At 46.7% G+C, this 26,221-nt stretch overlaps 1 protein-coding gene across 4 annotated transcripts in view; it reads left to right on the top strand.

Moving 5' to 3' along the window:
• The first annotated feature begins 243 nt into the window (after positions 1-243).
• mpzl1l (myelin protein zero-like 1 like) overlaps positions 244-26,221 on the top strand; it is a 69,772-nt gene continuing 43,794 nt past the window's right edge. For all 4 annotated transcript variants that reach the window (XM_038801882.1, XM_038801879.1, XM_038801880.1 and 1 more), the window contains exon 1: positions 244-367. In XM_038801882.1, the coding sequence (XP_038657810.1) occupies positions 328-367 (40 nt within the window). In that variant the 5' untranslated portion in view covers positions 244-327. The remainder of the gene's footprint in view (positions 368-26,221) is intronic.

Raw genomic sequence — 26,221 nt, 5'->3', positions numbered from 1 at the left:
CCCTCTTTGTCTGTTCCCATTCTCTCTTTCCCTCTGTCTATCCCTATTCCCTCTATCTCTGGAGGGAGGGGTTCAGTGCGCATGTCCATCCGAGTAGAGCCGAGCGCCCGGTTCCCCCATGACAACACCAACGGCCCGAGGCGGGCTCGAGCGCTCGGTCACGTCACTGTTCGACAGCCCACCCAGCCATTCAGCGCATGAGGACGGTGACGACACGCTGCCAGATAAACCAATCCGCAGAGGGCAGTGGGGCGGGGTTCTGGCATGGGGGGCTCAGCGATCAACGCGTAGTTTTAAGAATGAGATTGTGGTTTGCTCAGAGTATGCATGGTGGGCTTTAGGGTTGGAATCTTCCTGCTGGCACTCGGTAAGGAATGTGTTATGTTGGGTTTTGGTCATGTTTGATGAATGGTAGATACTCTGTTTCTGTATTTATTTGCTGTGATTCCCTCTCTCTCTCCCTCCATTTTTCCCAGACTCTCCTATGTTGTTTTGTGCAGATTGAAGATGGAGTTAGTGCCGAGTGTTGATTAGTGATCTTGGTCAGTAAATCTGTGCTTTCGGCTCATTTGAACGTGTAAAAAGAGGGTAATTAGTGACTGCCTTGCAGGGGTGGGTCCATAGGGTTGTGGCTGCTCCTATAAGTTCCCAGTTCGCATATTAAGGATCACCATGTGAATCATAACCCAGCCAGTAGTATAATTGGGGATCGGTCAGCTCATTTGGCTGGTTCGTGATGCCAACAGCGCAAGCTCAATTCCCGTACCGGCTGAGGTAATTCATGAAGACCCCTCCTTCTCAACCTTGCCCCTCGCCTGAGGTATGGTGACCCTCAGGTTAAATCACCACCAGGCACCTCTCTCTGTCTCTCAGATTTGCATATTCAAATGAGTAGTTGGTCTCACCTTGAATATGTCTGCGCCGGAGTTACCCAAAGTCTCGGAGACCCTGAGTGGGCACCATTTAGCACTGGTTTCCAAAAACGTGAACCAGGTGTACAGGCACTAGGAGGGGTGGTCTCTGAGGTGATCGGGGCCCCCTGGGTGGCTGGGCTCTGGGCAGAGTGGTACTTGGCACCCCTGATGCCACCTGGGCACTGTGGCACTGCCAATGCCAGGGTGTCCAAGGAGCACTATCAGAGTGTTAGGTTGGTGGAGCTCAGGTCGCATCTTGCCTATGTCGGGGATCGGGCCTGGGAGTGCCCTGCCCTTATGAGGTGAGATGACCCTGGGGTGGAGCCTGCAGTGGGGAGTTCAAGCAAAAATGGTGCTCTGATCTCTTCCTGCACTGGTGAGCTGAGCTCGTTAGTGCAAGAAATGAGCTGAAATGTGATCCAGGCAAGGTGTTCCTTGCCAGGCCCTGAAATGAAGCAGAGTTCTGTCTAATAGTGGGGTCATTCTCAGCGTTGTCAGTGGCGGGAAACACTTGGCTAAATGCACTTGATACGGGACTCTGTTTCATTTCTGTTAAATCATGTCCAACATTTCTTGTGAACTAGTAAAAAATTAGTTAGCCAGATGTTTGGAATTAGTTTGCATATAATCTTAAACGTAGATTTGATTAAAACTCTATGTTTGTGTTGTACAATCAGGGATATTTATGACACCGAGGAGGCAATTTGATGCATTGTATTTGTGCTGGCCAAGAAAGACTTGCAGGTTACAGACTTCAAGTCAGCATCTAAGTATTTATTTTTAATTGCAGTGAGGGTTTCTGCCTTTGCCACACTTTCAGGCAGTATGTTTCAGTATCTTTACCGCCCTCTGGGTGAAAATAAATCTCAATTCCACTAATCTTCCAATAAACATTTAAAATCTATGTCCTCTCTCTACTGAGGAAAATTGCTTCACAGCCATTTTTTTGTTAAAAATGCAATCGTCTTAAACATGTACCACATTTAATAAATTACTGATATATACCACAAAAAGCAAAATATTTGAAGACTTGCAGGACCTTAGTGCAAGCAACCGGCAAGTTGTCTACTGGCATGCCGATTCACTTACACACTGTGCTGTCTGGCTTGGAAGAGAATGGTGAGTCTAATGGTGGGCACTGGGGATCACATTGACTCCCTCACCAGTGAGACAGTGGATTCCCTGGAGCCCCTTCAAATTACCCCTCATCCCCATTGTGGAGTTCTATTGGTTCCAGGAGTTCCTTGTGGGGCATCTGTATTGTTGCACTGAGATCAGTTAGCCCTTGATCACTTGCACTATTCATCCAGTCAGTCCATGTGGAAATTAAGATGGGTGCGGTTTTTTGATCAGCTTGGTCTGCATCAACTGCACAAGATCCTCAAGTGTGCTCAGTCGAGGGTAGCTTGTGGCTCTGTTGTAGTTTGTAATTATAGTATTTGATTTATTAAACTCTTGTAAAATATATAAATATTGCCAGCAAAATTGCAGCAGATAAACTCCGAGGGTGACTGTCGTGGAAATCATTAATAAAGACAAAGTCCTTGAGGTTCGATTTAAGGAAATTTATTCACACAAATATATTTGCGGAGAGAGAGTGTTCCAGCTGCAAAAGCCAGTGCACTGCACTCTGAGATTCGATTGAAGACAGCGTGTTTTATAGTCTGAAATCACAGTTTGAAGTAAACAGCCATGTTTATATTAAATAGACCTTGGAAAGTACGTAAGCTGAAATACATAGTATGTATGTTCTTGCCCTTGGCTAAAAACAATTCGAGTACACATTTTGCTATCTTTCAAAGGACAATGTGTTTTCATAATAAGGCCAAGACCAGAATATTTCAGCATTTTCGCTAAAAAGCAGTGTTAACTATAGTCCAGCATTTTCCACCATGCTTCTGAATTGGCAACTCATTAATTTCCCATCCACAATTCCCGATCAACACCCTTTAGTAAATTATCGTGTAGGGTGGGTTATAATGTAAGGGGAACAGACGTATGACAGTTCCCTGCGTGTTATGAGCCTGGTAGCAAGGAGGCAAGGTGGCTAGGGCTAATCATGTGTTTGTACAATAAAAATATCTTGCGCAACATTAAAACAGTAACCGTACGACAATCAAGATTACAATGGCGATTATAATCCAGAACACAGTCCTCTGTCCTGACGATCCTACCATCCAAAGCCAAAGTCCCATCCCTCATTTTCATGTAATCTTGTTACCTCTCTACGAATGTGATCCACCAGGTTATTATTTTTCTGAGTTATCAGGGATGTATGTGCAACAGTCAAGTACCTCCCTTTTCAGCTAACAAGAAATCAAGAGCCATTCTATTCTGCAGGGCAACCGCTCTTAAAGCAACCATCTCAGCTTCTATCTGGTTAACAATTTATGCAGTGTCATTAGCTACCTGCTCAAGGAGGTCTCTCAGTTCGCGTAGTTCGTATGCATTAATGGCTATTCCTAATGGTGGTATCATTATTCCCAGCATTTGGGCCCATGTCATAACACTTTGTGTCGTCCTGTGATGGAGATGGTCCTGCAGTTGCTGGACATGATGTACATAAGGGACTACAGATCCCAAATAGCAGGAGCCTTCCCAATTTTCTGGTAACCACGGGTACGCCTTGTGTTCACAGATAAAATACGTGCCGTTATATGCGGTCAGGTTTCCTTTACTATCAGTCATCATTCATTTAATCGGATCCCCTTCCCAGGAGCCTCCACTAGTTTGATTTTCAACTCCTGACTAATCAAACTGAATAATCCTTTAGCTGTAAGGTGGAACATAGGGGGTTGCCAATTCAAGGTCTGATCACACTGACTCGTGCCTACTGAGTGGGTCCCATATGTTTTATGATTTTTAAAGCATATACTTCCTTTTGGGACTCCAGTATAATTGGGAAGGATCAACCAGGGCAGTTGACTTGTTACATTAAACCAAGGCCCCCACCATTCCTCAAACCTATTCATATCATATCCAGCTAATCTCCAATCTAACATATTCTGTGTATCTTCACTATGTCCTGTTCTATTTTGTCATAGAACCCATTCTGCTATCTCTTTACTGGTGAATGGGATAGGTCGCACAGGGAAGCCCTCCCCCGAGCATCTGGGAATTTGTGTACAAACCTAACAACTGAATTTATTCAACCTCTCTGCACATGAATGAGACATGTCTATTAAGGTGTTAGTATGCAGTTTAACTCTACATGATGTTGGATTAATATAATATAAAAACATCAACGCCGTCATTCTCTTCAGGTTAGCGTTTCGCTAGTACTCTCGAGGTTCCGTATGATGTATTTTACACAAGTTGTGTGGATCCCATCTGGCTTTTCTTTTAATTTAACTGCTTGTTTGGGTCCCTGAACAGGCGCCAGAATGTGACGACTAGGGGGTTTTCACAGTAACTTCATTTGAAGCCTACTCGTGACAATAAGCGATTTTCATTTCATTTCACCCCCCCCCCCCCCCCCCCCCCCCCCCCAGCAACTACAAAAAGAAGAAATAGGTAAGCACTCGGCATATTGAATAAACACATGTACACATTTCTCCCCTCACCCGAAACCAACCCACCCCCACCCCCGGGTTGCTGCTGCCGGCCTCTTTTCCTACCGTTCTGCCAGGAAGTCAAGGAAAGGCTGCCACTGCCTAAAAAAAAAACCCTGTACTGATCCCCTCAGTGCAAATTTCACCCTCTCCAATTTAATGAACCCCGCCACATCATTGATCCAGGCCTCCACGCTTGGGGGCCTCGCATCCTTCCATTGAAGCAAAATCCTCCGCCGGGCTACTAGGGACGCAAAGGCCAGAACACCAGCCTCTTTCGCCTCCTGCACTCCCGGCTCCACTGCAACCCCAAAAAAAGTCCTCAGCCTGACTTGACCCTGGATCCTACCACCCTCGACACCGTCCTTGCTACCCCTTCCAAAATTCCCCCAGCGCCGGGCATGCCCAGAACATATGGGATGGTTCGCTGGGCTCCCCGAGCACCTAGCACATCGGTCTTCGCCCCCGAAAAACCTACTCATCCTCGTCCTGTGGGCCCTATGTAGCACCTTGAACTGTATGAGGCTAAGCCTCGCACAGGAAGAGGAGGAATTCACTCTTTCCAGGGCATCCGCCCACATCCCCTCCTCAATCTCCTCAACCAGCTCCTCTTCCCATTTACCCTTCAGCTCCTCCACCGAGGCCTCATCCACCTCCTGCATGACGTGGTACACGTCCAAAATCCTCCTTCCTCCAACCCACACCCCCGAGAGCACCCTGTCCCGTACCCCACGTGGGGGCAGCAGAGGGAACCCCTCCACCTGCCGCCTGGCAAACGCCCTAACCTGCATGTACCTAAACATGTTCCCCGGGGGAGCCCAAACGTCCCCTCTAACTCACCCAGGCTCGCAAACCTCCCATCCACAAACAGGTCCCTCAACCTCCTAATACCTACCCTATGCCAGCCAAGAAACCCGCCATCGATGCTCCCTGGTACAAACCGGTGGTTCCCCCGTATCGGGGACTCGATCGAGCCCCCCACCTCCCCCCTATGCTGTCTCTATTGCCCCCAGATTTTGAGGGTAGCCACCACCACCGGGCTCGTGGTATACCTCGTTGGAGGGAGCGGCAACGGCGCCGTTACCAGTGCCTCCAGGCTCGTGTCCACACAGGATGCCATCTCCATCCTCTTCCATGCTGCCCCAGCCCCGTCCATTACCCACTTACGCACCATCGCTACGTTGGCAGCCCAATAGTACCCACAGAAGTTGGGCAACGCCAGCCCCCCCCCCCCCCCCCCCATCCCTGCCCCGCTCCAAAAACACCTCTCTCACCCTCGGAGTCCCATGCGCCCATACAAATCCCGTAATACTCCTGTTGACCCTCCTAAAAAAGGCCTTCGGGATAAGGATGGGGAGGCACTGGAACAGGAACAAAAACCTCGGGAGCACCGTCATCTTGACTGACTTCACCCTGCCCGCCAGCGACAGCGGCAACATGTCCCATCTTTTAAACTGCTCCTCCATTTGCTCCACCAGCCTAGTGAGGTTAAGCATGTGTAGGGCCCCCCAGCTCCTAGCCACCTGGACTCCCAGGTACCTAAAGCTCCTAATTGCCCTTTTCAGTGGGAGCCTACCAATCCCCTCCTCTTGATCCCCCGGGTCACGACGAACAGCTCACTCTTACCCAGGTTGAGCTTGTACCCTGAAAAGCCCCCAAATTCCCTAAGAATCTTCATCACCTCCGGCATTCCCCCCACTGGGTCCGCCACATATAGCAACAAGTCATCTGCGTATAGTGACACTCGGTGCTCCTTCCCACCCCGCACCAGACCCCTCCAATTCCTCGACTCCCTCAACACCATGGCCAGGGGCTCAATTGCCAATGCAAAGAGCAAGGGGGACAGGGGACACCCCTGTCTCGTCCCCCGGTGCAACCGAAAGTACTCCGATCTCCTCCTATTCGTGGCTACGCTTGCCATCGGGGCCTCATATAACAGCCTCACCCAACTGACAAACCCCTCCCCAAACCCAAACCTTTCCAGCACCTCCCACAAGTACCCCCACTCAACCCTATCAAAGGCCTTCTCCGCGTCTAATGCTACCACTATCTCCACCTCCCCTTCTACCGCTGCCTGAAGGTTATGCCGCTCCCTCAGCAATCCCTCCTCTGGAGCCTCCGCGTATCTCCTGTCCACCCTCACCATCTCCCCCACCAACCTCCCCCTCTCTCTTTGCTCTCCCCTCTCCCTATGGGCTCGGATGGAAATCAACTCCCCTCTAATCACCGCCTTCAATGCCTCCCAAACCGTCCCCACTCTCGAAATCAGCCCCCTGCTCAGAACAAAAAAATCGATCCGGGAATAGGCTTTATGCACATGGGAGAAAAATGAATACTCTCTGGCCCTCTGCCTCGCGAACCTCCCAAGGATCCACCCCTCCCATCTGATCCATAAACCCCCTCAACACCTTAACCGCCGCAGGTCTCCTGCCCGTCCTGGACATGGATCGATCCAATGGGGGATCCAGCACTGTATTAAAGTCCCCCCTCCAGTATCAGGCCCCCCGTCTCTAGATCCGGAATGCGGCCCAACATGCGCCGCATAAAACCCGTATTGTCCCAGTTTGGGCATAGACATTCACCAGCACCACCCGCTCCCCTTGCAACTTGCTGCTCACCATCACACACCTCCCTCCACTGTCAGCCACCACCTTTGACGCCTCAAACGACACCCTTCTTCCCACCAGAATCACCACCCCCCGATTTTTTTGCGTCCAGCCCCGAATGAAACACTTGGCCTACCCAGCCCTTCCTCAGTCTAACCTGGTCCGCCACCTTCAGGTGCGTCTCCTGGAGCATAGCCACGTCCGCCTTCAGCCCCTTCAGGTGCGTAAACACCCGGGTCCGTTTTACCGGCCCATTCAGCCCCCTCACATTCCAAGTTATCAGCCGGATCAGAGGGCTCCCTGCCCCCCTCCCCTGCCGACTAGCCATAACCCATCCCCTGCCCGCCCCAGGCCAGCTCCCCCTGCTCGGCCCGTTCCCCACGGCGGCAAACCCCCACCCCGGCCCCCCCTGCATACCCCAGCTCCTTCCTGGCCATTTCAGTAGCAACCCGGTACCCCCCCCCCCCCCCCCCCCCCCCCAAGGCTAGGACCCCTCCCAGCCGCGTTACTCCCTCCATAGAACTCCCGTGAACCAGCTAACTTCTGCTGACCCCGGCGGCTCCCACCACACCTCCGACCCCTCCCAACGTGGGGCTACTACTCTTCCCCCATACCCATCAGCAGACCCTCCTCCGCCCCCTCCCGCTCTCGCGCGGGAAAAAAGCCCGCGTTCTCAGCTCCGACCCCGCCCCCATCCACCCTCAGCGCAGGAAACAAAGAAAAGCCCGTGCTTTCCCCCTGCCTGACCCCGCCTCATCGAGGGTAGCCCCCCTTGTTGGCCCCCACCACCAGCTCCCCCCACTCCAAGTCTACCCCCCCAACTCGAGCCCATCCACCGAACCCACGCAAAAAAGACAGCTCCGCACACGCCCTAGAAACCATGCACAACCAGCTTGAAACAGCATAAAACAGAGACCCTTCCCACCAATAGTTAACACAGTTATTTACAAACCCCCGACCCTCAGTTAGAGTCCAACTTCTCGGCCTGCACAAAGGCCCACACCTCCTCCGGGGACTCAAAATAAAAGTGCCGGTCCTTGTAGGTGACCCACAGACGCGCCGGCTGTAACATGCCAAACTTCACACTTTCTGTGGAGCACCGCCTTCGTCCGGTTGTACCCGACCCTCCGCTTAGCCACCTCCGCACTCCAGTCCTGGTAGATCCGCACTACTGTGTTCTCCCACTTGCTACTCCGCTCCTTCTTGGCCCACCTAAGCACGCCTTCTTGGCACACCTAAGCACAAGGGTATACATTACTATGGGTATGACATCTGGCCATAGCAGCCCATTTTGTTGGCGCACTTTTGTAACTGCAGTTTTAATTATTCCATCTGCCCTTTCCACCATTCCTGAGGATTGTGGCTGATATGGTATATGCAATTTCTAATCAAATCCCATGGCTTCTGTTAGGGCTTTGGCCAATTTGCTAGTGAAATGAGTTCCCCTGTCACTGTTAATACCCATTGGTATCCCAATCCCAGGATATTTGTCCTTCAACACTTCAGTTGTCTGATTTTCCACTGGCTTATCAACCACAGTAGGCATCACTCCCACCTGCAATCCAGCTATATCATTACCCAAGATAAACTGTATTCCTGGACAAGATAATTTTCTCTATTACTCCTACTACCACTTCACCACTCTTCACTGGACTTTCCAACCATACCTTACATAATGGAACACTACTCCTCTCACCCTGAATTCCACATATTACCACCTTTTCTGGCAACATTCTTCCCAGACTACATAACTCGTCATCTCTTTCCATCAAAGATTGCCTAGCTCCCGTATCTCTTAAAATTGTGACTTATTTACCTGCTCCTCCTGATACACATGAGTAAACTTTACCCACACAAGTATTCTTTAAAGAGATCTAGCACCTTCTTATCAATCACCTCTTGATCAGGCTGTACAATCTTTTGCACCTCCTTCGCTTCACTTGGGCTTTCCTTTACCACTTTAACAAACCCCACTGTCTTATCCTGTTTTACCACATCAGCCTTCCTGATGCTTTTCTTCAACAACCAACACTGTGACTTTACATGGCCTAATTTATTACAGTGAAAACATTTGAAACTTTTCTTTTCCACCCTCCTGGATTTCTTTTTTTTAATCTGAGGTACACTCTCCTTATTATCTCCCATCAAATCACCGTTACCACTTGAGTATTTCTCATGTCCCCAGTTTCTATCCCTCACAGGCTGAAACTGATGTCGGAAACCAAGCTTTGATTTATCAACTAATTCATAATCATCTGCCATTTCTGCTGCTAATCTCGCAATTTTAACCCTCTGTTCTTCCACACGAGTTCTCACTACATCAGGAATTGAATTTTTAAACTCCTCCAAAAGTATAATTTCTCCGAGAGCTTCATACGTTTGGTCTATTTTCAAAGCCCTGATCCACCTATCAAAATTGTCTTGATAGTAACCTGCTTTTAGCCAAGAGTGGTGCTCCTGTAGGGAGGCTTGCTCCTGTGCTTGTGTTAACTTTGGTTCTGTTACGGTGGATGGAAGTTCAACCGCAGCCGCTTGCAGTTGTGGCTGCTGTTTGAGAGACAATTCCTTTGCTATTTTATCAGCAAATCTATTGTCACATGAGACTTCATCGTCTGCGGTAGTATGCACTTCACACTTTAAAACGGCTATCTTGCTGGGCAGCTGAACAGCATCTAATAAATTTAAAACCAATTTAGCATGTTTGATAGGTTGATGGAGGAAGTTATGAATCCCCTGTTTTTCCACAATTGGCCAAAATCATGTACTACCCCAAAAGCGGATCAGGAATCATATAAATATTGACTGTTTTATTTTTAGCTAGAATACATGCTTTAGTAAGGGCAAACTATTCGGCCGCTTGAGCAGACGTTCCCGAAGGCAGAGCAAAAGCTTCCACTATCTCAAATGGAGTTACTATTGCATAGCCGGCCAGGAGGGTCAGATCGTTTGGTCGGTTTGCTGACCCATTGGTGAAAAAGATGATGTCTGGATTTTCTCGTGGGTAACTCAATAAATCAGGTCGAGGGGTTGTGGTGGCTTCAACCAATTGTAAACAGTCATGATCATACATATGTTCTGCTTCCGAGGGCGTGGGCAAGAGTATTGCAGGATGAACAGCTGGCGCTCGCTTGTAGGTAAAGTTGGTTTTAGAGAGGATTACTTCGTACCCAATGCTACGTTGCGGATGAATTAAGCAGCAGCAAAACTATGGCCGCTGTGGCTGCTACTGCTCTTAAGCAATTTGGCATACCCACAGCACATAGGGCCACCGAGTAATAGGAAGGGGTCTTTTCTCTCCTCAATGCCCCCAGGACCCCTGTTGCAAATCCCCCTGCTTCATTCACATAAAGAGTAAAGGGCTTGCTGAAATTAGGAAGTCCCAAGGCAGGGGCGCTAATCATGGCTTGTTTCAAATTATGAAATGCTTGCTCCCTCTCTGGTAATAACTGATGGGGCGTCCTGTAGGGTAGCTTTGCGCAGTACTGCTTCCATCTCTCTATAGTGCGCTCTCCACTGCCTGCAATAGCCCACCATTCTGAGGAAGGTAAAGGTTTCCTTTTTCGTGCGTGGAGTTGGTGCCCTTGCTACAGCCTGTACGCTTTCAGACCCAAGCCTCCGCAGTCCTTGCTGCAGCTGAAATCCCAAACAGTGCTGTCTCCTGACAGAATTGCAGCTTGTCCATTGAGACCCTATGCCCTCTTTCTGCCAGATGTGATAGTTGACAAACTAGCCCTCCCTCTGAAGCTATCAATAAATTGCCATCATCTTGAGGGAATGTTGAGCCGGCAGACAACTGGCACTCGTCCAAGTCTCTTTTAATACTGTTAATTCCGATATGTAACGGCAAATAGATATTGACTTTCTAGGTGCAATGGTAGGGAGAAAAAGGCTGAGAAAGTATCCGTTGTTGGTGGTATAGAAGACAAAAGTGACATTTGTGTCTGGCACCAATGGAGCAATAGTGATAACAATTTTAGCTCTAAGATCTTGCACAAACCACCACTCGTTGGGTCTTCCTACCTTTGTAATGGGAAGTATAGGGGTGTTACAGGGGCTTTGCGTTTTCTTCAGCACCCCTTGCTGTAATAGTGCATTGATCACTCCCTCTATCCCTTTTTCTGCTTCCGGTGCGAACCTGTATAGTTTTAAGCTAGGCAGGGCAATGTTTTTCTGTAACTGTACCCTATGCGCTGGGGCAGAATGTACTTTTCCAACATGAACAAAGAAAATTACAGCACAGGAACAGGCCCTTCGGCCCTCCCAGTCTGCGCCGATCCAGATCCTTTATCTAAACCTGTCTCCTATTTTCCAAGGTCTACTTCCCTCTGTTCCTGCCCATTCATGTATCTGTCTAGATGCATCTTAAATGATGCTATCATGCCCGCCTCTACGACCTCCGCTGGCAAAGCATTCCAGGCACCCACCACCCTCTGCGTAAAAAAACTTTCCACGCACATCTCCCTTAAACTTTCCCCCTCTCACCTTGAAATCGTGACCCCTTGTAATTGACACCCCCACTCTTCGAAAAAGCTTGTTGCTATCCACCCTGTCCATACCTCTCATAATTTTGTAGACCTCAATCAGGTCCCCCCTCAACCTCCGTCTTTCCAACGAAAACAATTGTTGCTCGTTCTGGGTGAGTGTGCTTAACACTCAGTTTGGCTCTGTTTCATTATTTAGCTTTGGAGTCGCCAGGTAGCGTTAAGATACCGCCACAAGTTTCAAGGTCAAGTTCAAAGCAATAAAACCATACACCAATTAGTAAGTTCAAACAAGACACGTTTATTATATTACAGTAATCTACTAATCATGCATATAAAACTATAAGACTAGGCTAATCCTACCACTAATAGGCCAAATACTTATCTGGATAAGGGGACTGTTGGATCAGGGAACAACGGCTTCTAGCTTTGTCCTGGGTCCGCAGGCTTCCAGTAGTTATGGTCTAAAGGGGTCAGGAGTGTCTATTCCTGTAGCATGCGTTGTGACACTTGTTGGCGGCTGCTTTCCAGACCTCTCCTCTACAAGGTTCTTCTGCTGCAACGGTGTTCTGCTGGGAGGGCTAGCTGGTCAAAGAGAGGCTGGCAGAGAGAGCGAGCTGGGGTCGGGGTCTCTGTTTTATACTCCTCTCAGGGTCTTGCGCCCACCTGGGCGGACCCGCTATACTCTTGTAATCGATTGGGTCTCTTCCCAATCGATTGATTTGAATTACCCAATAACAGGACAGTATCTCAATCACTGGGGCGGTTCTTGGGACTCATTGTTTTGGGCTTCTTTGGCGCTGAAAAGTCTGGCCTTCCATTCAATGTATCGATTAGTGTTAACTTGTGTCTTTTGTGCCTGGGGATCGCCCGGTATCGCCTCATTAATATGCTAACTGTTTCTTTTCATAGCGTTGTCTGGTTTCAGCAACAGCCAAACTGGTTTCTGCAGCAGTCCAAATATACAAGCACTCTGCAAGCTGCTTGCTTTTTACAACCTGTCCAATTTTCCCTGCATTCCTTGCAATCTTCCATTTTGTGCTTGGGCAGTGGTCACCCCAGTTGGCTACACAATCCTAATCTACTCAACCTTTCTTCATAGCTAGCACCCTCCATACCAGGCAATATCCTGGTGAACCTCCTTTGCACCCTCTCTAAAGCATCCACATCCTTCTGGTAATGTGGCGACCAGAACTGCACGCAGTATTCCAAATGTGGCCTAACCAAAGTCATATACAACTGTAACATAACCTGCCGACTCTTGTACTCAATACCCCGTCCAATGAAGGCAAGCATGCTGTATGCCTTCTTCCCACTCTATCAACCTGCGTTGCCACCTTCAGGATACAATGGACCTGAACTCCCAGATCTCTCTGCACATCAATTTTCCCCAGGACTCTTCCATTGACCGTATAATCCGCTCTTGAATTAGATCTTCCAAACTGCATCACCTCGCATTTGCCTGGATTGAACTCCATCTGCCATTTCTCTGCCCAACTCTCCAATCTATCTATATTTTGCTATATTCTCTGACAGTCCTCCTCGCTATCTGCAACTCTACCAATCTTAATATCTTCTGCAAACTTGCTAATCAAACCACCTATACCTTCCTCCAGATCATTTATGTATATCACAAACAACAGTGGTCCCAGCACTGATCCCTGTGGAACACCACTAGTCACCTTTCTCCATTTTGAGACACTCCTTTCCACCACGACTCTCTGTCTTCTGTTGCCCAGCCAGTTCTTTATCCATCTAGCTAGTACACCCTGAACCCCATACAACTTCACTTTTTCCATCAACCTGCCATGGGAAACTTTATCAAACGCCTTACTGAAGCCCATGTATATGACATCTACAACCCTTCCCTCATCAATTAACTTTGTCACTTCCTCAAATAATTCTATTAGGTTTGTAAGACCTTCCCTTCCCCTATCACTGATAAGTCTATTTTCTTCCAAATGTGAATAGATCCTATCCCTCAGTATCTTCTCCAACAGTTTGCCTACCACTGACGTCAAGCTCACAGGTCTATAATTCCGTGGATTATCCCTGCTACCCTTATTAAACAAAGGGACAACATTAGCAATTCTCCAGCCCTCCAGGACCTCACCCATGCTCAAGGATGCTGCAAAGATATCTGTTAAGGCCCCAGCTATTTCATCCCTTGCTTCCCTCAGTAACCTGGGATAGATCCCATCCGGACCTGGGGACTTGTCCACCTTAATGCCTTTTAGAATACCCAAAACTTCCCCCTTCCTTATGCCGACTTGACCTAGAGTATTTAAACATCCATCCCCAGCCTCAACATCCGTCATGTCCCTCTCCTTGGTGAATACCGATGCAAAGTACTCATTAAGAATCTTACCCATTTCCTCTGACTCCACGCATAAATTCCCTCTTTTGTCTTTGAGTGGGCCAATCCTTTCTCCAGTTACCCTCTTGCTCCTTGTATACGAATAAAAGGCTTTGGGATTTTCCTTAACCCTGTTAGCCAAAGATATTTCATGACCCCTTTTAGCCCTCTTTATTGCGCGTTTGAGATTTTTCCTACTTTCCTGATATTCCTCCAAAGCTTCATCAGTTTTAAGTCACCTAGATCGTATGTATGCTTCCTTTTTCATCTTAGCTAGTCCACAATTCCACCCGTCATCCATGGTTCCCTAATCTTGTCATTTCTATCCCTCATTTTCACAGGGACATGTCTGTCCTGCACTCGAATCAACCTTTCCTTAAAAGACTCCCACATTTCAAATGTGGATTTACCCTTAAACAGCTGCTTCCAATCCACATTCCCTACCTCCTGCCAATTTTTGTTATACATGGCCTTTCCCCAATTCAGCACTATTCCTTTAGGACCACTCTCGTCTGTGTCCATGAGTATTCTAAAACTTACGGAATTGTGATCACTATTCCCAAAGTAATCACCGACTGAAACATCAACCACCTGCCCGGGATCATTCCCCAATACCAGGTCCAGTATGGCCCCTTCCCGAGTTGGACTATTTACATACTGCTGTAAAAAACTCTCCTGGATGCTCCTTACAAATTCTGCTCCATCTATGCCTCCAACAGTACAAGAGTCCCATTCAAAGTTGGGGAAGTTAAAATCTCCCATCACGACCACCCTATTGCTCCTACATTTTTCTATAATCTGTCTACATATTTGTACCGCTACTTCACGCTCTCTTTTGGGAGGCCTGTAGTAAAGTCCCAACAATGTTACTGCACCCTTCCTATTTCTTAGCTCTACCCATATTGCCTCAGTGCTCGAATCCTCCATCGTGCCCTCCTTAATCACAGCTGTGATATCATCTCTAACCAGTAATGCAACTCCTCCACCCCTTTTACCTCCCTCTCTATCCCTCCTGAAGCTTCTATACCCTGGGATATTTAGTTGCCAGTCTTGCCCTTCCCTCAAGCAAGTCTCAGTAATACCAATAACATTATATTCCCAGGTACTAATCCAAGCCCTAAATTCATCTGCCTTACCTGTTACACTTCTCACATTAAAACAAATGCACCTCAGACCATCTGTCCATTTGCGTTCATCATCTCTTCCCTGTCTACTCTTCCCCTTAGTCACATTGAGTTTATTATCTAGTACCTTACTGGCTTTAGTTGCTGCCTCTTTACTGACCTCTAACTTCCTAGTCTGGTTCCCATCCCACTGCCACATTAGTTTAAAACCTCCTCAACAGTGTTGGCAAAAGCACCCCCTAGGACATTGGTTCCAATCCTGCCCAGGTGTAGACCATCCGGTTTGTAATGGTCCCACCGCCCTCAGAACCGGTTCCAATGTCCCAAAAATCTGAACCCCCTCCCTCCTGCACCATCTCTCAAGCCACGTATTCATTCTGACTATTCTTGAATATCTACTCTGACTGACTCGTGGCACTGGTAGCAATCCTGAGATTACTACCTTTTGAGGTCCTACTTTTTAACTTATCACCTAACTCCCTAAATTCTGATTGTAGGACCTCATCCCGTTTTTTACCTATATCGTTGGTGCCTATATGCACCACGACAACTGGCTGTTCACCCTCCCCCTTCAGTATGTCCTGCAGCCGATCTGAGACATCCCTGAACCATGCACCCGGGAGGCAACATACCATTCGGGGGTCTCGTTTATGACCACAGAAACACCTGTCTACTCCCCTTGCGATTGAATCCCCTTTGACTATAGCCCTGCCAGTCTTTTTCCCGCCCTTCTGTGCAGCAAAGCCAGCCACGATGCCATGAGCCTGGCTGCTACTGCCTTCCCCTGGTGAGTCATCTCCCCCAACAGTATCCAAAACAGTATATCTGTTTTGGAGGGAGATGACTGCAGCAGACACCTGCACTGCCGTCCTGCTGTTTCTCTGCCTTTTAGTCACCCATTCCCTGTCTCCCTCACCAATCCTAATCTGCGGTGTGACCAACTCACTAAATGTGCTATCCACATGATATTTATGTTGGGCCCATAGATGTGCCAGTACCTCGGCCAGGATTGAAGGGAGTAAATGATGGCTCTTTTGGGATGGTTGTTGTCTTTCAAATGTAGCGGGCCATTGCTCCTCTTTCCAGGTCACTTTGCCCCCCTGTTTGCCATAAAATTCTATCAGGCAATTTCGTCCGTCCATTTCAATATAAATCCCATGTATTACTTTTTTCTTTTGGCCTCTTTGATCACTTCTCCTATTTGCTTTGCCTTAGCGGGATGTCTTATGGCCAATGTTAAATGGGGTTCTGAAGATGAGCCCATCCTAAAAAGGTCCCTCTGACTATGGGTCAACTGTACGAACATTCCTAATCCCACAACACCGAAAAATAAAAAGGAGTGACATGCAATGATGTCTGCTGTCCTAAGTGACTTTGCATTTGTAAATTGTATGCGTGTTCATCCTCACAGAGCATACCAAGCTGTGCAATGGGTCACTATATTCTCTCATCTGGACTCTTACCAGGTGTTTTAATAGCTGTGCCCAAGGTTCATTAATCTTTTGTAAGGCTTCCTGCAGTTTTTAATTTTTTTATTTTAACAGTGGTACTGTAAGAGTTAACGTTCAGTTGCCAGCATAGAACACGCAGAGCGATTGGGCGCAGGCTCAGAAGCTATCAAATTTTGCAGCTGGTGAGCTCATATTTGAGACAGTTCTATAAACATTCCATTATCAATGCAATGAATTACTGCTCCTAATTTGCAGAGTGTCCATCTGCCTAATAGAGGAAGGTGTCGCCAGGTGGGGTACATCCTTCCTGGGGGGTTAAATGCTTCTTGGCCCCTTGCATGATAGCCTCTTTTCCTCTATTTGTTTGAGGGACTCATTTCCTTCATTCAAATGATTATCATTATTGGGAACCCAGCCCCCATTTATGCCGGGTGGGACTGCAATCCCATCCTTCAAAGCTGACCAAGAAGCACCATAAGAGTAGTTTCGAAGCAGCAAAACATCCCCTGGGAGGGGGCTATAAATAGCACACATTTAACTCAATTTCCAATGATTTGATTTTATAGGCACTAGCTATTCTTAGAGACGTATATTTTTTCCTTGTCAATTCCGAAAAGATCAACTGTCTGCTGAAATGGTTAATGTTTTCTGCAGAATCTAAGGGGTGGAGAACTTGGCATGATTCCATTTACGTCTTTTTACGTAATCTAAAAACTTATTCATATTCAATTACTTTTATTCGTAAAGGCACTTTCTTTCTCTTAAACTGATCATAATTTCCAATATTTCCGTTCATTAGAAAAATCTCAACAAAAATCACTTATGTTATAATCTCTGACTCTGACTCACAATGACAGACGATAAAAAATACAACCCACTTAGCACTTCATGCTTTGACTAAAATTAATTGGTTAAACAAAACACAGATTCTCACAGCACACAAATATCACAGTTAACCGGTAGCCTTATCTCACACACAAATCTGAATTCCTTTTTCTACAGGAACCCATCTGTTACACTTTTACCTTAATCTTCTATTTACTTTTACTCCCGTTTTTTGTTTCGAGAGGGGGTCAGCTTCATTAGATTCCTATGTGGTTATATAGGTTTTCCTACCTCATTCCGTTGCTCTAACATTGTTTCTTTTCATTTTCATACTCATTTTGACTCCCTTATCTGTCCCCTTTAAGGGGTTCCCCTCCTTTCTCGCTCCGGATGTCTTTACCGAGGCTTCGGGACGACCTGTGAGGGGGCGCCGAGTTTATTGCTCATTGTTCCTTCTGCAAAATACTTTAGAACATATATAGAACAATGACCGCAGAAATCATTTACAAATACTACAGGGAGCGGTGTTTATCCTTTCACGAATCTCGAAGTCTTTTTTTAAAACTTTTGTCTCTAAGGCACCTTTTTCTTCCCATGCAGCTATCATTAATTTATGAATTAAGATAACTCTCCTAGCATGAGTCACTGGCCAGTAATTAAGGCTGCCGAGCCGCAGACCCCCTTTCAGCTGGGGTCCCGCTATGGCTGTCTCCCTGTCAGCTGAGAGAGTCCTGTTTCGGGGTTCATTTCCCGTTAAATTAGGGAAACTGCAACGACTACGCCAATTTGTCGTGGAAATCATAATAAAGACAAATTCCTCGAGGTTCGGTTAAGGATATTTATTGACACAAATATATTTGCGGAGAGAGAGTGTTTCAGCTGCAAAAGCCAGTGCACTGCACTCTGAGATTCGATTGAAGACGTCATGTTTTATAGTCTGAAATCACAGTTTGAAGTTAACAGCCATGTTTGTATTGAATAGACCTTGGAAAGTACGAAACTGAAATATGTAGTACGTATGTTCTTGCCCTTGACTAAAACAATTCGAGTACACAGTTTGTTATCTTTCAGAGAACAATGTGTTTTCATAATAAGGCCAAGACCAGAATATTTCAGCATTTTCGCTAAAACGTAGTGTTAACTATTGTCAAGCATTTCCCACCATACTTCTAAATTGGCAATTCATTAATTTCCCTTCCACAGTGCCAATCTACTTGATGCTCTGAAGTCTGTAGTGCTTCTGGAGTTGGATGGGCTGACCGAGGAGTTCCACATGTGCATTCGCGGATAAAATAATAATCTTTTATTAGTGTCACAAGTAGGCTTACATTAACACTGCAATGAAGTTACTGTGAAAATTCCCTAGTCGCCACACTCCAGCGCGTGTTCAGGTACACTGACGGGGAATTCAGAATATCCGATTCACCTAACCAGCACGTCCTTTGGGACTTGTGGGAGGAAACTGGAGCACCTGAAGGAAACCCACGCAGGCATGGGGAGAATGTGCATACTGCGCACAGACAGTGGCCCAAGCCAGTAATCGAACCTGGAAACCTGCTGCTGTGAAGCAACAGTGCTAACCACTGTGCTGCCCGCCAAGTGACTATGCACAAGTCTCACAGAAAATCTAGTGACTGGGTAGATGCCCCCTTAAGCCAATCAATTAAGAATTAGCCAGACCAATTAGAATGCAACAACATTATTGATTATGCTGTGGGTGAATTACTAAGCAGAAGCTTTCATTGAACAAGATGCGCAGGAAGTGACTGCTGTCCAGAGGGAAGCAAAAATTACAGAGAGAGAACTGAGATCAAGTGTCAACCTGTGCCAAAGGCCAGACCGGAAAGCAAGAGCTGTAGTATGCTAGTCAAGTCCTGCCCTGTTTTTATAACTTACTAAATATTTACTTCACCAAACTGTCTTGGTATCTATAACTTACTAAAGATTTACTTCATCAAACTGTCTCCTGTTGCCTAAATGTTTAAAGTCTCAAATGGCCATGATAAGAATTTAAGTTCAAATAATACCTAAACTGTACATATGGCATCAAGAAGCCCAAGCAAACCTGGAGTCAGGGAAAATCCTCTGCTGGTTGGAATCATATCCGCACAAAGAAAGATGGTTGTGGTGGTTGGAGGTCAATCATCTCGGCTTTAGGACATCACTGCAGGAGTTCCTCAGGGTAGTGACCTAAGGCCAACCATCTTCAGTTGCTTCAATGACCTTCCTTCCATCATAAGTCCATAAGTGGGGATGTTTGCAGATGACTACGCAATGTTTAGTACCCTTCGTGACTCATCAGATACTGAAGCAGACCCATGTCCAAATGCACCAAGACCTGTTGACAAGTGGCAAGTAGCATTTGTGCCACTCCAGTGCCAGGCAATAACCATCTCCAGCAAGAGAGGATCTAACCATCGCGTTACCATCGCTGAATCCCCCACTATCAACATCCTGGGGGTTACCAATGATCAGAAGCTGTACTGGACTAATATAAATACTGTGGCTACCACAACAGGTCAAATGCAAGGTTTTCTGCGGTGAGTAACTCACCTTCTGACTTCCCAAAGTCTGTCCACCATTTACAAGGCACAAGTCAGGAGTATAATCGACTACTCCCACTTGCATGGATGAGTGCAGCTCCAATAACACTCCAGAATCTTGACAACATCCAGGACAAAGCAGCCCGCTTGATTACTTCCCCCTTCCAAAAACATTCAATCCCTCCATCACCGATGAACAGTATCAGCTTTGTGTAGTATCTAGAAGATGCACTGCAGGAGCTCACTGAGGTGAGATCTTGCAATGCCACTACTATCTAGAAGGACAAGCGCAGCAGACACCTGGAAGTTCCCCTCACTCGCCCATCGTGACTTGGAAATATACTATTCCTTCACTGTCGATGGGTCAAAATCCTGGAATTCACTCCCTAACAGCACTATGGATGTAGCGACACCTCGGGCACTGCAGTGGTTGACCACCACCTTCTGAAGGGCAACTCGGGATGGGTAATAAATACTGGCCTAGCCAATGATGCAGACATCACTTAAATAAATAATTTTTTAAAAGTATATTTAAGAAATTAGATTAACTCACTTAATATATGTGATCCATTAGATAGTGTATGGAAGGGCACTTCACACCAGTGGAATGCACATCCTTTGTCATGTCCCAGACAGACATGAGTTGGGATGTTGTTTCTTATTTTGGTCTCCTGTCGTTTGATTGGACCATATGCCTCTTTATATTTTAAAGTGTGAACTGATTGTGCTGATTCTGGCTTGGTGACTACGGGGCAGCCCACTGTCAACATTATAGGTCCATCAGAAAAAAACAGGTTAGACGCTTCAGCAATTTGAGAATAATAATATAATCTTTATTGTCACAAGTAGGCTTACATTAACACTGCAATGAAGGTACCGTGAAAATTCCCTAGTCACCACATTCCGGCACCTGTTCAGGTACACTGAGGGAGAATTCAGAATGTCCAATTCACCTAACAGCATGTCTTTCGGGACTTGTGGGAGGGACCCGGAGTGCCCAGAAACCCATGCAGGCACCGGGAGAAGGTGCAGACTCTGCACAGACAGTGACCCAAGCCGGGAATCAAACCTGGGACCCTGGCGCTGTGAAGCAACAATGCTAACCAGTTCCTCATTGGGGATACTTAACCTTTAGCTCTGTAACATTTGTTAATCATAAACTTGGAGTTATTGTTTTTTGACTAAGTGAATATGAATAGCTTCTGTCATTACCAAGGCGCCCATATCCCTTGCCACAGATTGTCTCTGATAATTCAGGTGACATCTCCTCCCTTCTAAACTATTCTACCTTTACTAAAACATTTATACCCAACTTGGCATTCATCATCATTTAAAACTAACCATGTCTCCATGATCTATAATGTCTCGGCTTCATAATGTTGCATACAAGTGTAGTTATCGCAGTCTTTACATTTTTCAACAGTGTATAGTAGTTATTATATGCATAACATTTTAGTGTTTTAAACTTCTGCTTTTGGTGCAATTCTGTAATGGTGTAATCTAAATTGGTGTTCATCAGCTATGGCAAATAACATACAATTCAGCAACATAAGTGAATTCATGATCAAAACATTTGCAGCAAAGGTGTCCTGTGCTAGGTGAGCAAATCCTACAATCCAGTTCAAGGGCCAAGGATGAGTCGGGGTAGTTGGTTGGGATTTGGGACTGGGTGGTAGTGGAATAACTGCTTAGCCTCCTTCTTTCTCGCAGCCAATAACTGATCTACCTGGGAGCTTGAGTAACATTTTTTATTTTGAAAGCCCTACTGCAAGAAAACTTTCAGTTTAGTAACAGGTCAAAAATCGTCCATAGTATGAGTAGGCTAATATGTCAGGTACAGTCCCACGTTAGGACATTTGTTCAGATGAAGGCCAGAATTTAATCACTTAAAAAAACAAATCTCACTGCCATGTTTAAAGAATAGCAACAAATTTTACCACAGATCTGGCAGCAACAATAAAAGTGCACAAGGGAGGGAGCTTTGTCGCAGCCTACACCTGGCAGGTTATTGCCCAAGATGTAAAAAATGTGGCAGACCATCAATTTAACTACAAAACATTGCTCCTAGGTAAATAGAACTTGGCAAATTTAATGACAGAAACCAATAACTAACCTATTTGGTGATTTCTAAAGGATTAATCCATCTTGAACGTCATTGAAAATATGGGAATAAAGATCGCAGTTAGAGCACAGTCGGGGGGTGGGGGTTCGTGCTGCTGAACTTTCGCAACTACTACTGGGCGGCCAATATAGCTATGATTAGGAAGTTGGCAATGGGAGCAGCTGGAGGCGGCACCATGTAAAGGTACTAGTCTGGGAGCTTTGATAACGGCTCCTTTGCCGTTCTCGCCGACCCGTTACTCCACAAGTCCAGTGGTGGTGGCGGCACTGCGGATCTGGGGACAGTGGAGGAGGTACAAGAGGTTGGAGGAAGCGTCGGTCTGGACCCCGATATGCAACAATCACAGGTTTGTCCCGGGTAGGATGGATGGTGGGTTCCAGAGTTGGCGGGGGGCAGGCATCAGAAGGATGGGAGATCTGGTCATAGACGGATGCTTTCCCAGTTTGAAGGCGCTAGAGGGCAAATTTAATCTGCCGCCAGGAAACACCTTTAAATATCTGCAAGTACGAGCCTTCCTGAAAAAACAGGTAATGGCCTTTCCGACGCTACCGCCACTGAGGATATAGGACAGGGTGGTCTCCGCCACCTGGGCGGGGCAGGGGAGGGTGTTGGATATCTACCATAACTACAGGAGGCGTAGGAAAACCCGGTGGAGGAGCTCGAGGGCAAGTGGGAGGAGGAGCTAGGTGAAGACTTGGAAGCGGGTCTGTGGGCAGAGGACCTGGGCAGGGTTAATTCCTCCTCATGTGCCAGGCTCAGTCTAATTCAATTTAAGGCGGTCCACCGGGCACACATGACGGCAGCGAGAATGAGCACGTTTTGTGGGGTAGAAGACAGTTGTATGAGGTTCAAGGGCAGCCCTGCGAACCATGTCCATATGTTTTGGGCATGCATGGAGCTTAGAGTGTTCTGGCAAGGATTCGCGAGGACAATGTCCAAGGTGCTTAACACACGAGATGTGCTGAATCCAGAGATAGCGATTTTTGGTGTGTCAGAAGACCCGGGAGTTCAGGGGGCGAAAGAGGCCGACATCTTGGCCTTTGCCTCCCTAGTAGCCTGGAGACGGATTTTATTAACGTGGAGGGACTTGGGTTACTGACATGGCTGGGTTTCTCAGCCTCGAGAAAATAAAGTTTACCGTAAGAGGGTCTACGCTAGGGCTCTCTCGGAGGTGGCAGCCGTTCGTCGACTTTCTCTGTGAAAATTAAAATGTCAGCAGCAATCCGTGGGGGGGAGTGTTTCATTGGGATGGTGTGGGAAGACTGGGTTGAGTGGGATAATGTCTATTTAATTGTTATTGTATATTCTCTTTCTGTACTATCTTAATGTTCTCTAGTTTGGTTTGTTATTATGGTTACTACTGTGTTATTATGAAAAATTCTGCAAAACCTTAATAAAAATACTTTTTTTTAAAATAAATATGGGAATAAGGATGACTTTTAAACACAACCCTTCATGAAATTAACAAAAAATATTTGTGGCAAGATTTTATATTCAATGAAAGGAAATGCATGTTCCATTGAGGCAATAGATAGGCTTCTTTGATCAAATTTTAAAGAACATACACAGTACAGAAAGGCTAGGATCAGTTTACTGGCCTATGACCATATCATTAAATGTACGGAATAGGAGCGGTAGTAGGTCATTCAGCCCCTCAAACCTGCACCCCCATTCAATAAGATCATGGATGTTCTGATTGTGGCCTCAACTCCACATTTCACCAACCCACCATAATCTTTGACTCTATTGTTAGTCAAGAATCTATCTGCTTCTGCCTTAGAAACATTGAATGACCCTATTCACACTGCTCTCTGGAAAAGAGCCAAAGGCTCACAATTGATTGATTGGTTTATTGTCACATGTACCGAAGTACAGTGAAAAGTATTTTCCTGCAGCCAAGGGAACGTACACAGACCGTGCAAAGTAGACAAAAAGAATAATCAACAAAGTACATTGGCAAATAGTAAATCGACAATAGCGATTGGTTACAGTCCGGAACAAGGGCCAAACAAAGCAAATACATGAGCAAGAGCAGCATAGGATGTTGTGAATAGTGTTCTTACAGGGAATAGATCAGTCCGAGGGAGTCGTTGAAGAGTCTAGTAGATGTGGGAAAGAAGCTGTTCCTATGTTTGGATGTGCAGGCCTTCAGACTTCCGGACCTTCTGCCTGATGGAAGGGTCTGGAAGAGGGCAAACCCTGGGTGGGAGGGGTCTCGCTGTTTGCCTTCCTGAGGCAGCAGGAGGTGTAGACCGAATCAATGGGAGGGTGGCAAGCTTCTGCGTTGGGCTGAGTTCACCACTGCAGTTTCTTGCGACCGTGGGCCGAGCAGTTGCCTTACCAAGCTGTGATACAGCTCAGATTAAAAAGGGAGCTCTACGAAGCTCAGATTAAAAATTAGTTCTTATCTCAGTTTCTCCCCCCCCCCCCTCCCCCCCCATGTAATATCCCTTATTGTTTTAATGTCCCCTAGTTCTATTTTCTCCTTCAAGGGGAAACATCCTTTCAGCATCATATTGGTCAAATCGCCTCAGGATCTTGTATGTTTCAATAAAACCTCTTGTTCTTCTAAACTCCAATGGGTATGGGCCCAGCCTGTTTGACCTTTCCTCATAAAATAACAGGCCACCCACTCAATTACGTTTCCCTGCCCACCTTGCTTCCTGCTCCTAGGGGCAGCACAAGATCCCATTCCTTATCACTTCAAAACTTAAAAAAATTAATTTACGGGATGTGGGCGTCACTGGTGAGGCCAGCAATTATTGCTCATCCCTATTTGCCCTGAAGAACATGGTGATGATTTGCCTTCTTGAGCCGCTGCAGTTCCTGAGGTGTAGGTAGATCCACAGTGCTGTTAGGGAGGGAGTTCCAGGATTTTGACCAGCGACAGCGAAGGAATGGCGATATATTTCCAAGTCGGGATGGTGAGTGACTTGGAGCGGAACCTCCAGGTAATGGGGTTGCCAGATATCTGCTACTCTTGTCCTTCTAGATGGCAGTGGTCATGGGTTTAGAAGATGCTGCGGAAGGAACTTTGGCAAGTTACTGCAGTCCATCTTGTAGATGGTACACGCTGCTGCCACTGTTCGCCGGTGCTGGAGGGATTGAATGTTTGTGGGAGGAATAGCAGTCAAGCTGGCTGCTTTTTTCTGGATGGTGTCAAGCATCTTGAGTGTTGTTAGAGCTGCATTCATCCAGGCAAATGGAGAGTATTCCATTGCACACCTGACTTGTGCCTTGTGGTGGTGGACAGGCATGGTGGACAGGCATTGGGGGGGGGGGGGGGGGCGTCAGGAGGTGAGTTACTCACCGTAGGATTCCTAGCCTTTGACCTGCTTTGGTAGCCACAGTATTAATATCGCTAGTCCAGTTCAGTTTCTGATCAGTGGTAACCCCCAGGGTGTTAATTGTGGGGATTCAGCAATGATAATGCTGTTGAATGTCAAGGGGCGATGGTTAGATTCTCTCTTGTTGGAGATAGTCATTGCCTGGCAGTTGTGTGGTGTAAATGTAATTTGCCACTTCTCAGCCTCAGCCTTGTCCAGGTCTTGCTGCATTTGGACATAGAACAGTACTGCACAGTGCAGGCCCTTCAGTCCACTATGTTGTGCCGACCATTTATCCCAATCTAAGATCAACCTAACTGACACCCGTTCAATTTACTGCTGTCCATGTGCCTGTCCAAGAGTCGCTTAAATGTCTCTAATGACTCTGACTCCACTACCTCCGCTGGTAGTGCATTCCAGGCACCCACCACTCTCTCTGTGTAAAGAACCTACCTCTGACATCTCCCCTATACCTTCCACCACCAATCATCTTAAAATTATGTCCCCCTCGTGACAGCCATTTCCGCACTGGGGACAAGTCTCTGGCTATCCACTTTATCCATGCGTCTCATCACCTTGTACGTACACCTCTATCATGCCACCTCTCCTTCGCTCCAGTGTGAAAAGCCCTAGCTCCCGCCACCTTTCTTCATAAGACATGCCCTCCAGCATCGCCTCTGCACCCTCTCCAAAGCATCTACATCCTTCCTATAATGAGGCAACCAGAACTGGACACACTATTCCAAGTGTGGTCTAACCAGAGTTTTATAAAGTTGCAGCAAAACCTCGCGGCTCTTAAACTCAATCCCCCTGTTAATGAAAGCCAACACACCATACGCTTTCTTAACAACGCTATCAACCTGGGTGACAACTTTGAGGGATGCATGTACATGTGGACCCCAAGATCCCTCTGTTCCTTCAC

The sequence above is a fragment of the Scyliorhinus canicula genome, chromosome 7 (assembly GCF_902713615.1).
Source record: "Scyliorhinus canicula chromosome 7, sScyCan1.1, whole genome shotgun sequence".
NCBI classification, from domain to species: Eukaryota; Metazoa; Chordata; class Chondrichthyes; order Carcharhiniformes; family Scyliorhinidae; genus Scyliorhinus; species Scyliorhinus canicula.
The sequence above is the reverse complement of the archived record's forward strand: the minus strand, read 5'-3'. Positions and strand labels throughout refer to the sequence as shown.